The 15,721-nt window shown below is 37.6% G+C and overlaps 1 protein-coding gene across 2 annotated transcripts in view; it reads right to left on the minus strand.

The window, feature by feature from the left end:
• thada (THADA armadillo repeat containing) overlaps positions 1-15,721 on the minus strand; it is a 115,647-nt gene that overhangs the window by 85,823 nt on the left and 14,103 nt on the right. For both annotated transcript variants that reach the window (XM_016663589.1, XM_007577166.2), the window contains exons 21-23: positions 13,964-14,124; positions 5,004-5,113; positions 1,761-1,893 (exon numbers count right to left, since the gene is read on the minus strand). In XM_016663589.1, the coding sequence (XP_016519075.1) occupies positions 1,761-1,893; positions 5,004-5,113; positions 13,964-14,124 (404 nt within the window). The remainder of the gene's footprint in view (positions 1-1,760; positions 1,894-5,003; positions 5,114-13,963; positions 14,125-15,721) is intronic.

Genomic DNA, 15,721 nt, shown 5'->3' on the forward strand with positions numbered 1-15,721 from the left:
AAACTTCTAAAAATAAAAAATAGAGACTAAACCTGTAGTTTTATGTCATCCTGGCTCTAAAACGTAACAGAATCAGAGACAGTGATGTCACAGTCTCCAGAAACCACAAGACAGAAAAACGCTGACAAAACATGGAGGCTGTTGTGTGTAGTTTCAATATTAGTGATCAGAGGAAGGTTAAAGGTCAAGCTGTGGCTGAATTATACTCTGAGTCAGAGATAATACACTCATAGAGGTCAACCAGAGGTCACTGAGTTTCAGCCCAGTTGGTGTATAAAGGCTGTGTGAGAAAACAAAGATTTAATCTGCAGTCAATGATTTAAACCTAAACTGAAGTGAACAGAAACGTAACAGATGATTCCAGTCAACATGATCAACGATTAATCACGATTAATCGATTAATTGGAGTATGCTACCAAAGAAAGAGAACAAATGCTAAACAAAAACACATTCAGAGCAGTAATTAAGCCCAAACTGTTAAAAAATACATTTTGCATTTAAGATAAAAACCTTTAATTGTAAATATTTCACCCAAAACTGATTATTTTATATTAGTCAGCTCAAAATCACTAAAGTAATGATATGTTATTGCATTTTAGCCAATAAAATCTTTATTTGATTTAAAGAAAGAAATAGAATTATTTGTTTATTTGCATATTTTAATGTATTTGTAACCTTGCATCAAAAAAGCTTAAGTGGTTAAATGAAAAATCTGTAGAATGTGACATTTTTTTGTCCAATTAATCGATTTATCGTCCAAATAATTAATAGAATAATCGGTTATTAAATTAATAGTTAGTTGCATCCCTATCAGATAACATAAATTTGTTTTTTAAATATATCTTTATACCTCAAACAAAAATAAATATCAATACACGAGAATGTATTAAAAACTATGTACACCCTAGCAATTATTTTAGTTATCAGAATGGTCTATTGATTATTCTGATAAATAACTGGATAAAAAAATCATCAGATTCTGCAAATTTAAGCATTTTTATTCAATATTATAAATATTAATTATTGCTCTGACTGTGGCCTTTTTTTGAGTCTGCATGCTCCATATAACAATTAATCAATTACAAAATTAGTTGACAATGAATCGATTCGTGACAATTAATCTGATGAATCATTTCCACTTTATTGGAAACTAAGTAGCTCTTTAACATATATACTGAAATATCAACATTTCATGAAAGAAAATGCAAACGTTTCAAGTTTTTATTCATCGTAAAACCTAAAAATAGAAATAAAATGGAGCTTCATGAAAATGTCAACAAATTCCTCATGGTAGAGATGTATCAAAATAAAAAGTTGACTTATTTTTCAAATGTTTTGTAATATTTGTGTCTTTAAGTTAGTTTTTTAGCCAACTTTAATCTAACTGGTTTAATAAGTCCAACAAGGAAACCTCCAGAAATCTTTCTAATAGAAGAAAACGCTTTTCATATTCAAAAATATTTAATTAAATTTAGAACTTCAGATTATTTTTATCATGTACATATATGCAAAATGCTAAAATGAAAAGATGGCTGTACTTTCTTGTTATCTTTACCTAAAAATGCAAACTAAACTCCTTTGCCAGGAAGAACGACCTCCGTTACAACAACAGGAAGGTTCTGTTCACCTGCTGGTTCCGAGTCTCGCTGCGCTCTCGATGGGTTTATTTCTGAAGCAGAAACTTCTTTAAAATCATCAGCGTGACTTCCAAGGATCTCAAGCACCCTTCGGACTCTCTCTAAGTGTTTCGTAACGTCTACCTGGATATAGAACGGTATTCCGGCGCTTCGCCGCGTGGCACACAGCTTCGATGTTGGGTCGCTGGATTTGACCTCTTCCAGAACCTCGGAGAGCCAGCGGGTTGGAAGCTGCTGCAGGTTCCGACTGCCGCTCCTTAAAACGCAGAAACATCAGGAAAATGATCCAGAACTCATTCATTTACTGCTAAAAAAATAAACATGTAGGGAAAACTGAGGACAAGAAAGGAAGGGTCACAACAGCAGATGGCAGCATTTCAGATAGTTTTTATTTTTTATTATTTTAGCTATTTATTATCAATTAATCATATATTTGTATTTATCTTCACCTATACATTTACTTGTTTTTTTGTTTTTTTTGTATTTTTATTCACTAATTGGTATATATCAAACAAACATTATAGAGTAACAAAAAGAGGTATTAATCTACAAAATAAATAACCGGATAAGAGAATAATAGCAACAAAAACAAAATAAAACAAACAAAAAAACAACATAAGAAAACAAAAAGTAAACAAAGAGGTATGCAATTAAATTGATACCTCCTTTATTATCAATTTATCATATTTGTACTTTATTTTTACCTATACATTTATTAGTTTTTTTATTTAATATTTCTTAAAAATATTTGTAACTTTTTTTCACTAAATAGTGCATATAAAAAACATACAAACAAAAAGAGGTATTGATCTACAAAATAAATAAGAGAACAAATAACAGCAACAAAAATCAAATAAACAAAAACAAGGAGATAAACATTGAAGTGGAAACATTCACGACAAACACAAAACAGAACATAACTAAATTATGTCACAATTTAATTTCCCTTTATTTTATTTTATTTAATAAATTAAAATGTTATTTGTTTAACTATTTAATAATTATTGATATCGATTATCGACCGACATTAAATGCTTGCTATATTTTCCATACTAAATTACAAGGCGCACTGTCAATGAATCGTCTATTTTCATTTTTATTTTTTATTGTAATCGTTTTTCATATATAAAACGCACCGGACTGTAAGGCGAAATAAGGGAAGCAAACAGTCAAAGTGTAACAGGGTTTTATTTCAACAATATTACGGATGAGAAGGTTGTCAAAGTTTCTTTATTCTTTGTAATTTATTTTGTTTAGTCAAGTTGTTTCTCCAGACATTTATTGGTGTTTTAAGCTCCTTGGCAGTTGGTGGTTACCATAGCAACCCGTAACCGACAGCTCCGCCTCCTTTTTTCTGTTGCCGTCGGTAACAGACTGATTAGAATCAGCTCTGTATTTTCTTCAGAATGATTATATTTTAACATATATTTTAGACAAATTCAATCATACACAGTGTTTCACGAGTAATTTTGCTACGTTTTTCTTATGTGTTTTTAACTGTTATTATTATTAATGTTGAACATTTATGTTTAATTTAACTACTGTTAACTGCTCATTGGGAGCCATTGCTTTTTAGATTGTTTTGGGTTATTTATTGTAAAGAGGTAGAAGCTGCTGGACTGATGTTAACCAACAACTTGATTTCCTCTTTTCTTAAAATAAATACAACGAACCTGAATGTGTCTGTCGTGAAGCCAACCTACTGGACCTGAGACGAACACAGAAGGGTTACAAAAGCAAAGAACAGTACGTATTTACTGCACGACGCTCCTGGCTGCGGTGGCTGTAATTTAATGTAACTAAAACATTTTGACCATGAATCACACAAGGTCAGTAAGCACAACCAGAATTAGTCCTGATCAATTCACTAACAGGGCGGTTTTACTGACGTTTTCTGATCAAATTAAAGTGTGGCTTATACTTCAGAAAATACGGTGTATTGTCCGCCATACTGTCCAAATCAACACGAGGAACAAAAGTGGCATCTCTGTAAAACGTTTTATTTGGAGGCGTTTCGAGCGTAACAATTTGGAAATCTGCTGCAGATGAAAGTGCAAAAAAAAAAGGAAAAAGGAGAAAGTGAGTAAGGACAGAAGAAGAGGGAAGGATAGAGACGCAGCAGAGATGGAGTGAAAACACAGAGGAACGCAGCAAAGGCGGAGCATCAAAGGCCTGCGGTCAGGCACCCCGCAATCAACACCCTGTAACGCAGCGCACAGTCTGCATACCATCCACACAGAGCAGAGCAAACACACTCCCAGCATCCTTCACAACCACCAGAATGTCGCCCTCCTTATAAAACACAAAGAGAAGGAGGCAGGGTTTCCGCAGAACAACAAAACAGGAGGACGCTTTGCTGAGCACTGGCTGGTTCAAAGCGAACGGCGGAGCGGCCCGTCACCTGCCGCAGCGCTTTCACAGGAAAACAGGAACGCTGACCGTCCCTCATGCTAATACAGGAATTACTCCTGCAGCGTCCGCCAGGCTTGTTGGTACACCGCCCCGTAATAAACCCAGGTTTTATTGCAGCAGCATAATCTCACACTCAGACATTTCAGACAAACCCAACCTTTAATTTCAGTCCTTTTATTTAGTTGGGGAAAAACCCGACATTAAGGAAAAAAAAGAATCGGTTTTATAAAATCCGAATCTGACATGGTTCAGTTAATCAGAGTACAGAACAGAATAGGACAGGATAGAATATACTTGATTCCAAAGTTGAAATTGATTAATTCCTGACAAGCTGCTCCATCCAAAGTGTTAAATATTCATAAATACACTGCAAAAACACAAAATCTTATCCGTTATTTTTAGCCTAGTTTATAGTGCAAATATCTCATTTGAAATAAACGTAGTAAATTTTCAGCAATAAACAGAATAGCTTGTTTTAAGTAAATAATTCCTTAATATTGATGATTATTTCACTCAAAAAAAATTTCTCGTGTTGTAAATTAAATAATCTGCCAGTGGAACTAGTTGCTTATCCTGGTCAGAACAACATTTGGAAAAGTATAAAGTGTGTGAATATTTACACACAATCAGGATGGGGACATTAGAGGTAAAAGGAAAAGTCTTAGGATACCCAGCAAGTCTCCATGGCAACCATTAGACAGCATCAGCAGGCTTATGAATGAATGTGAAACCACCAGAAGTGTGGCGTTTTTGGAATGCTGTAATGACTTGTGCATATATATTTACATATATAGATACATGGAGCCTGCCAGAGTCGAGTCATCAGGGGAAAGAAGTAGGATTTAAGTTCTGGTTAAGAACTCATCCACTCACTAATTACTGCCCACAGCTGCTCAGCAGTGCTACCTTTCAGCCTCTGTTGGCCTGACTATAAACACACTCACACACACACACCTGCAGAGCATGTCGGTGAGCCGTACGAAGCCCACGTAGGCCAGTTCAAAGGCGCCTCGATGGCGGGACTGCAGGAGCTGCTGGCGGAAGTACAAACCGACTCCTTCCACCTGGAGGAGAGAGAACCGGGATGAGAGGAGCAGCAGCTGCTGGGCTCCTGGTTTCACAGCTTCCTGTTAGCCAATCACTTAATCAATCAATCAATCGCATGATAAAGCTGCTGGTGTGTGTGTGTGTGTGTGTGTGTGTGTGTGTGTGTGTGTGTGTGTAAAACATTATGGTGATCTGAATGACATCATCTGTATGTGCAGCAATTCAAAAACAACAATCAGGTAATAATAATGACAATGAAAATAATTCAATAAATTATTGGTGATAAGAAGGTGAATAAAGACATATTTACATTTTAGTTTATAAATTATTTCTACCAAGTGGAGTTTGTTGTGTTTCCCACAGGAACAACAAGGGATGAGAAGATTAATGCAGAAAAAAGGAAAAAAAAAAGACATCCTAATTTAATTAACTGATTTATTGTTTATTGCGACATGCTGCAGCTTTCAGCATCCTTCTGAACCCGAACCTCCTGCCTCTCCGCTGCTGATCCATCTGACTCAGGGTTTCTCTGCTCAGCCCGGCCGGAGCGCTGCGGTGGAAACGCTCCTGAAAGAGCAGCGGTCCAAATTCCTCCGCAGCGACCAGAGAGCGACCGCCACGCTGAGCGACTGATGAGAGCCGAGCCCTGATAAGTGTTTTCTGTTTACCCTGACTGTACTTTAGAGGTGTCTAACCAGAACTAAAAGGGTAATTACATGTGTGTAACCCAGAGACCAGAATAAAACCTCATAAAACAGAGCGGACGCACTTGATGTGGATGTGGGTCAGCTTACGACGAACAGGTGCTCCCAAACTGAAATGTCCAGAAATTCTGTCGCCACACTCCAACCGTCGGTCACAAATCCAACGTTTTACAACAAATATGTGATGTTAACAATAAAAAACTCCTCTGTGGCCTTAGCACATCGAGCTGTGAGAGTGGCATGTCAGTAGCGTGACAAGTGTGCTGTAAAAAGGACGCTGAGACATCCGCATAATGGCCACTGTCAGTAAAACCATCCAGTTAGTAATAGTGTTACCGACGGCGTTCTAACTATACACACACAGAGACGCGCCGGGCCGTTTCTGTGGCAGTGTGTAAACTGGAGAGCGTGCTGCAGGTGAGGCGGCAGGGCGAGGCGGACGCAGCGCTCCGGCTCCCTGTCATTAAGGCTGTGGTATCACCACCACCGGCGCAGCAGCCAGGCCCGGCTTAGTCAGGGGTGGCATGGAGGGCACGGGGAGGGGTGGCACCGTCCAGAGGCACAAACAGCCCGGATACGGACTGCACGGCTCGTTTCCCACAGTAAAACTCCTGCTTCTTCTGACCTTTCAAGGATCACACTTTGGAGACTAAAACAATAAGAATGAATCACTACTGCAGGTTAGGATAGGTCTACAGTTTATACAAAACTTGTTCATTACATTTTTTGGACACATTCATTCTTAGATATTGAGATCTTAGTCTGGTCAGTTCTGCCCATCCGCTGTTAAATCCAATTAATCACGTGCTGCCCACGCCATCCAACTCAACGTTTACACTCAGACATGAAAATGACTGCAAACAGATGCGCAATTATACAACTGTACATCTTTGAAAAGCAGAAGTGGAGCCTCCTGCACAAGCAACAAGAATGCAGCAAGTGGTTTCTGGATGGCAAGTCAACAACAAAACACGTGTCTTTTCCAGCAGCCGTTGTACAGAGCGTACAGCGGTAAAACCAGCTGACCAAATGTGTTCGAGCTCAGCTCGGGTTGCTAGGCAACGGGCAGAACTCTGCTGGGGTTGCTGGGTAACTGACCATGTCTACTGATTTGTGACACTACATTAAGTAGGTCTTTGAAACGGCTCATTTTCCAGACACACAAAAAAAAACTAACTTACTGCCAAAAAACAGTTGGGTGGATTGTTTAAAGCGCTTTGCTGTTTTCAGAAGCAGTAGAAACACAAACAGAAGTACAAAAACATGCAAAGTGTGAATTTTCCATAATTGATCCACTTTAAGGTGAATGACTTTCCTGCTCAAATTAAATGCTTAAACACAATAAACAAAAAAATGTCTAAAATAATTTTCTCGCCAACTTTTCTGGTATGTAGCTAATAGAAATAATTTTGGTAACTCTTAACCTAAAATAAGAAAAATTTAGTCTGATTTAACTTCAGATGGTGAGAAAAAAACATGTCTGTGTCTTTTTTAATCAGGTGTATGAAAATAGTTCGTTTCAACTGTAAATAATGTATTTTTTACCTAATTTAAACTTTTAATCAATCATTAGACTGCACTTTATTACTAAACTTTGCTGTTTGAATTTCAATTAGGCAAAAACACCTAATTGAAAGGATTTCAAGCATCTGTGTGTGAAAAACCAGAACAGGAAACACAAAAACCCGTGTTACTCGTTAAACATCTGAAGATGAAGCAACAGATGAAACCGAGAATCCTCAGGAGGAGAAAATACGTAGGGCTTAGACAGCCTTAGTCCGATCTTTTAATCTGCCTTAGGACGGGTCAGTCAACCCGACTGACCCTCAGCCGGACAGAGCGGACCGCAGCAGAACCAAGCCCAATGACTTATCGCGACGGGCTCCAGGACAGGACTGACCTCACCGGGGGTAAAAATGGCAGCGACAGTCACCGTTAGATGGCTGGCGGCCGCCGGAGCCCAGACCGCTGCGGTGCCGAGCTGGGCCGAGCCTATTTAAAGCCTTCCCCCTCCGAAGGTTCCCGTCTGTGTAACCGTTAAAAAGGGCCGTGCAGGCTTCCTGTGCAGGGCGTGGGGGGCAGGAGGGAGGGAACAGCGAGGGCTTTATTTAGACATCAACTTCCTGTTTGCAAATGTTTCCCAGAAAAAAAAAAAACCATGTGGAGGGAGAGAGAGAAAGAGGGATCGAGTGAAAGAGAGAGACAAAGTCCAGAAAGTCAACATCTCTCTGGATGTTGACTTGCCATCCAGATAAAGAGAAACAAACAGAGAGAGAGAGAGAGAGAGAGAGAGAGAGAGAGAGATGCTTCCCTGAGTCTAATTACATGTACGGCTCGGAGCGCTGGCAGAAACCTAAATAGCAAACTTCCTCTGTTACAAAAACTTCTGAAGATTCTGCTACGGGAGAAACGGTTCTGGTCTGAATGAGGTCCGATAATTAAAACCAGCTGAAAGCAACTATAACTAAAATCATTCAATTTTAGATTAGGACAAATATCCCAACTAAACTTATTTATTTTATTTTCAGGAATATATGTACTTTTTCAGCCTCTCAAAATGTATATAAGCAATATTTGACAAAAGTTTTGTTAAGTAATAAACTCAAATTTTTATAAAATATTATTTTTTTTAATATAACATAATCAAAAACAATTTTATTTAAAGAAAATTTATAAATATATTTTCTTTTTTTAATAAACCATATAAAATATTTAAAATTTTGCTAAATATTCAGTTAATTTTTAACATAATTCTATAATTTTTAAGTTAAAGAAAATATTTAATAAATATATTTTCCTCTTTCTATACACTATATAAAATATTTTTAATTTAACAAAATATCCAGTTTATTTTTTAACACAATTCAATATTTTTTAAGTTAAATAATATATTTTATAAATATATTACCTTCTTTTTGCTACAATATTGATGGGTCAAATCAACCATCCAAAGAGAAGGGATTGCTGCAAACCACGCCCACATGTATGTTAGGAAGGAGAGATTGCTGCAAAGGCAACAACTTTGGTTTAAAAGAGACGATCAGAAAGCAGCAAAGACGCCGACAGCAAAGGTGGGAAAGGGAAACTACGAGGAGTCGATTTACTGGAGGTGGATGAAATCACAGGAGGAGAAGAGGAGAGCGAAGAAGGGCGGAGTGGGTGAAAATAACAGCAAGAGTGAAAAGAAAAGTAAAGATTTTCACCAAACTAAAAGAATTCCTCACCACCAGAACCAGATGAATCACAGTGTTGGTGGTCTGCTGCACACAAGGCCCAGTGCAGGTCATGAAATGGACCATGCATGGATGAAAAAGGTCAATAAATGGACCACAAACGCTAAACTAAACAACATGTGAATCAGCCTGAAAACCAGCATCTCTTTTTTATTTTAGTTTCTGCTGCTGCGGCTTCACTCCAGGCCAGAGGAGACAACTCAACGGACATTTTACAAAATGGAGATATTTTTGAACGAAAAGCAAAGTGGCCAAACAGAGCTGGCGCCTCCATAAAACGCTCCGCCGTATCTTTTGGTCGGCTTATTTATGGTTTGAGAAATTTAAGTAAATATGTAGCACCTTTGGAAAATTTAGAGTTAAAACTTTAATGCATCAGTTTTGAATAATTTATTGCATAGATTTTAATGAATTAAAATTTGGATAGCAATGAATCGCCTATTTACTTTACATTTGCTCGTTTCTGGTACAAATAGAAACAACAAACAGACGACAAAGCTGCTTTTCTTGGCTCACTGAGGGTTAATTTCTGGTTTAAAAATTATCTTATTGGACCCTGGCAAAGACTATTTTTGTGTTTAAGTTAGCCATAAGCCTAAAATAGCATCTGAATGCTAAACATGTTGCAGCAGCAAAACATCCCAATGCTAATGTTAGCATCCACAGTTCACATTTTTTCAAAGTTACATAAATGACGAATGTCTGTTTTATTTTTTTTAGTGTACATTTGGGCAAACAGTGTTGTTTTAAAGTGCTTTAAAAATAAAACTGTATTGTGTTGGAAGATGCACTTTATTAAAAACATTAAGCATCTTTGTTGAGATCATATTTTTATTCATTCAATTATTTAGAAGTAAAAAAAGGTTAATGAGTAGAAAATGTTGCTTATTTTGTCGATATATTTATAATTGTGATTAATTAATTGCAGACTCTGACTAAGTCAAAGGGGTCAGATAGGAACCGTTTAAAGTAAAACATGACACTTCCTGTCCTCAGTGGGCGTGGCCTGAGTGATGTCATGATTTGACCATTGGGTATTGCTGATGCGGATGAATCACTGAAGGTTTAGCTTCTCAGTGAGTTTGTTTGGAAGATTGTGTTTCATGGTAAGATGTCAAACTTCGAGGCCTTTCAGGATGACCGAAAACTCTCCGCTTTGATAACTTTTATTCCCCAAAGGGTAATGAACAAAACGACCAAGTTTGAAACCAATAGGTCAAAATCTCTAGGTAGAGTTCAATCAAATGTGGAAGCTGTAAACAGCAAAAATGGGGTCAAAATTGGAACTTCAATCCAATATGGCCGACTTCCTGTTTGGTGTAGAGAATCTTCTGTACATCTTCAGGAGTTCTCCAACTGTACCCAATTTCATGCCTCTATGACAAAGTAAGGTCAATGTGGAGAGCATTTTTAAAGTCGCCTATTGAGCCGTTTCTGCTGGGATTTTTGCGATGACCTTAAAAATGCGTAAATTTCTCCCTTTTGTCCGTCAAGTTTGTTGAGTTTTCAGACATGTTTAGGCCTCCAAAAAGCCAATTCACTTGGCAAAGAAATGCTATGATTACAATCTGCAGTGCTTAGCTGCTCGGGTCTAACAAGATTGAAAACACTGAAACCAATACTACGAGTGTCCTTCTAGGAATGAGATGTTCCTGTTGCCACAGTTCCAACCCAAAAACAAAAACCGGGCCAGTGGCGGATCCCAGATGAGGAGATGCTCAGCCACCACATATTTTGGAAGATACTCACATTTGGCCACTTATATCCTCTCCTGATTCAGGAATGAGTCCTGAGTCATTCTGACCGGTGATGCCAACATGTTTCTGAACTCGAACAGGCAATGGGGGAAAAAGGCTGCGGTGAAGAGTTCAATCATTCCTGTTGTCCGCCTGGTCCATGGCGCGTGTTTGTTAAACCAGATTTTATATAATAAGACCAACTGGCATGATTACTGGAGCCAGCATGGGATCTGGGATGTCCTCTCCCATTATGTCCTCTCGTTCTACCTCAGGTGTGACCAGGTGAGCCCACCGCTGAAACGGTTTCACTGCTGCAGCATCATTTTTATACGTATGATCGCATAATGGTGAAAAGAAAGTACACCCTCCTCCTGTTTTTACATACAGTATTAAAATAAAAACAATAAAAAGATTTGGGATATATACAATATTAGATATACGTTAAAAGAGTAAAATCAATTATTCAATTCCTTTTTTAAATAAAAATTTATAGCCTAAAATGCAATAACAGCATTTATTTAGTTAACACTTGATCATTTGAAGCAACTGGAGCTAAAAAAATATTTTTAACATCAAAATGTGAAAAGCCCAACCCTTTCTGCTTAACATTTATACAGTGTTGATGTGTTTATGTTTTTTAAATTAATAATTGGATAGCAAAAAGTGATTAATAGGAGGTTTGGTTGTTTTTTTAGCAGAATTTGAACCGAGTGAAGCTTGAGGAGTTTTTGGCAGAACAAAGAAGTTGTTAATGTTGTTCTTTCAGCAAATTGTCTTTTTTGGAGTCTCTATACTCTGATTAACGATTAATTGATTATTGAATTAGTTGACATTGTTTTGAAAATCAATTAATCACAATTAATTTGATTAATTGTTTCAGCCAAACAGAATGACCTTAAAGCATAGCGTAAAGTTTTGCCAAAAGCCTTAAAAATAAATATATTGTCACTGAATTACAAAGATTTGGTGGTGGTTAAAGAGAAAATCTGCAGAATGTGCCAATTTTTTATCCGATTAATCAATTAATCGATGACTAAAATAATCAAAAGTTGAAGCCCTAAGTCAGAGCGATGCTTAAAACACAATGAAGCACAAATCAGGCTTTTACTGGCTGGTTATAAACTTGAACTCTACCAACATTTGGCATCCAACCTGAAAATCAGACATTCACCCCATTATTTGATCAGTTTGCTTGTTTTTCAAATCTTATGTGGGTTAATGAAAGTTTTTTGGATTTGATTTTGCTGATAAAGAACACAAACATTTTAATTCTTCCTGTTTTCTCTTCAGATCCAGGGGAAAACACAAACATGGCTCCTTCACCCCCCCACGCAGACAAACACAGGCGATGTCTGGGTCTCATGTTATTATGGACATGCTGAAACACTCAGACAACTATTCTTGTGTATGTGTGTGTGTGTGTGTGTCGGTGCTTTCCTGCTGGTGTTGGAAGTGATTTGGAAAGAATGCAGTGGAAAAGGGAGGTGTGTCGCGGCCGTTAAACCAGCAGGGTTGCGCCCCAAATGAAAGCGCGCCACTAACGAGAGCGGATGCTAATTGAAGAGCCTCCCAGTGTGGGGTCACAAACACACAGACACTCGATTTCCAACGCGGCTGAGGAGGCAACAGCTGCTCCGGTTTCTACAACATTTCAGATTCAGCTGGAAGGAACCAGTAAAAGCATCATTATTGCGCTAATCAGAGAGAAAACGGAGGTAATTAGTAGCACAAACTCATCCCCACTGATCTATAAACACACTGGCCTGAAAAATATCAACTTCTAAATGCCTAAATTTATATTGTTACTGCTGCTCTGCTGTCTTAATTAGAGATTATTCATTTGAACATTACAATTTTAAGTATGATGCTAATTATACCCATCAGGCACTTAAGGAATGAAACAGACTTTCCATTTTATTGGTGTTGCTAATACTTAAACAAGAATATGAAATTAAGTAAAAATATGTTTGTTTTACCATCAATGCTTCTAAAATTCAGCTAAATGGCATAAAATTTACAACTTTTTTAAAGAAACCTTAACACTATTTTACAATAAATAAATATTAATGTATTAGGATATGCACTTATAATATTAATTATTCATTATTTTCATTATTTATGTATATATTCATGGTCTAAAGTTATCCGTTGAATCAAAGTCAAACAATTGATGAAATAATATTACAATTTCTACAATTATGCCGAAACTTTACAGGAGGGAGACAGAGTCCAAGGACCAGGAGATTATCACCCCGCTGTCTGTCTCTTTATCTTTTGGGTGCCTGAGTCTTGATGCTTTTTCAAGGTTACGTCCAAACGCAGGATTAAGGCCTAGTTCAAACATATCCGCATATCTGGGAAACGAAAACGTTTTAGACTTTCATCCACACAAGAACTCCATTCAATATCATTTAACACAATTATTATAAAAATTCAGACCAAGGTGGAGATTTGAGAAAACTCTATTTGTGTTTGCATGTGAACAAGGAGGAAACGGAGATTTATAAATAATGTGCCAATATATTACTTGACATGATTCCCAATGGAAACTGTCTTGTGTTTTATTAATTTTATATTCTAAAACGCTATTTAAAAGTAGTTCAAAAAACCTCCTGTCACTATGTTCAATTCCCAGCAGGAAGTCGTGTTTTTTTTAACCAATCTGACTGGCTGACAGGTTTTAGACTTGTGCTACACTGCCCCCTATAGGTCAGGGGTGTTTACAACGCTCAGAGGCAAATTAGAGTGGATTCATGTGGATATAAACTTTTCTGAAATTGATCCTGTGTCTATTATATTGTTTTTAAAGATGTGGCAGACATATGTGCTTTTATGAAGACCTACCTACGTGTGTATGAGGACAACAGAGGTGGGGGAGAGGGAAGTTCATCTTTTTCTATATTAATATGCTTTTACATGTTTTTATGTAAATATTTTACTATTATTACAATAATTATGATTATTCCTCACTAGCCTGATTTATTTGTAGTGAATGATGTATATGGATTTTAACAAAAACATGGCAGCCACTTCCTGGATGACTTAATAAAAGCTTCTGACTGCAACTACATTTGTAGCATTAGCAGTAAATATTGTTGTGGTATCAGATACTACAGACTTCCCGTCCGTCCCAGTGCTTCTCGTATTTATGGGTGTTGTGAAGAGCTCCAGTGACGAGGAGGTTAGCATACCTGCTGCTCTGTGATTAGCCCGGGGTGTGTCGGCTCGATTTCATTGCTGTAGTGCAGAGGCAGAGTCTGACAGAGCTGACCGAGCAGCATGGCCACTTCCTTCATGCTCCGCCAGCAACATACCAGCAACATCTGAGCCGTCACTCTGTAGCCCTCCCCATCTGGAGAAAACACGCACACACACACACACACACGCACGCACACGCACACAAACACACACACACACACACACACACACACAGTGAGGTGAGAAGGAAGACATCTGTGGTTCCAAACATGGACGTTTTGTTATTGTTCACTCTTACTGTTTGAAAATGTCACACCGATTCATTTGGATGAGTAAACTGTAAAAATTACAGAAATTAATTACTAAGTCAACCTTCCAGACCACTCCGGTCTTCTGTTTCTGGTCTGCTCTGGACCAGAACCAGAACCAAACATGGAGAAGCAGAATTCAGTTTTCATGCTCCACAAATCTGGAACAAACTTCCAGAAAACTGCAAAACTGCCAAAACACCGACTCCCTTTAAATCAAGGCTAAAAACCCAGCCGTGTAGAGATGCCTTTGGTTTATAATAACTGGAATATTAATCAATATATTTGCTTGATGATTGGATTTGACACAACATAATGTTTATTGTTCTTTACTGAATGGTCACTGTATTACTGTTTTTATTACAAAGCACTTTGAACTCTTGCTGCTGAAATGTGCCGTACAAATAAACTTTAACAAGTAAATAAACAACATAAAAAGAGGAAACACTTCCCCCTTTTGGACAACCCAGGTACTGCAAGAGAAAGAAATTCAACAAACTGAAAATCATGATAAAAAGACAATATAACCTCTTTCAAGTCTAGCAATTCTGTTACTTTTATTATAATACTGACAAAAGGAAAGCTGTGTGTGAAAAGTTATGTCAAAACTTCCTGCTTCCTCAAGGAACGAGGTGGGAAAGTAGCAGCCAGGTGTTCCTAATCAAATGCACCTACATAATTGTCAACATCAGTAAGATTGGCTCTATAAAAGCAGGAATCTAGACAGTTTGAAGCTCTGGAGCACACAGGTGTATGTGTGTGAAAACAACACCAAACCAAAAACAAAAAACAACCCATCTGCAATAACCTCAGGAATCACTGGCCTACCGTTTAGGAAAGGTTACAAGAATATTTCCAAACAGACTGATGTCAATCAGAGAGAGAGAGAAGGCGAAGCCAAAGTTGTAACATTTGTTACATTTTCAGCTGCTGTGGTTCGATTTCACACAACAGGATGTCAAACAAACCAAACTAATTAAAATCCTGTTCCCCTCCTCACCTGTGGGGGCGCTGCAACAAGAACTGCTGAAAAAAACGACATGAAAACTTCAGAAAAAAACACTGAACGCAACTTCCTTTTTCACATGTAAACAAAAATGAAGAGTTTAGCAACTAGGACTTATATTTTATCTTTGGTAAATGAACCATTTGTCCTGCTAGCGCTGAATTAGCATGTTCGTTTAGGTTGTATTTACCCAGAATGCCCTGCGCTGTAATCCACTACCTGCTTTGGAACGATTTCTTGTCCACTTGCATCCACACATCCATTCAAACCTGATGCTAATTTGCATTTTTACACAGATGAAGCAGATGAAACAGAAACTTTGAGACTGACTGAACTCGTCTCATTTAGTGCTTTTAAATCCAAACTAAAAGCTCTTGAGGCCGATTCTATAACATGTACCTGATTTTATAGCATGACTTTTTCTTTTAACTGTTTAA

This window comes from Poecilia formosa, unplaced genomic scaffold (assembly GCF_000485575.1).
Source record: "Poecilia formosa unplaced genomic scaffold, Poecilia_formosa-5.1.2 Scaffold430, whole genome shotgun sequence".
Lineage (NCBI taxonomy): Eukaryota > Metazoa > Chordata > Actinopteri > Cyprinodontiformes > Poeciliidae > Poecilia > Poecilia formosa.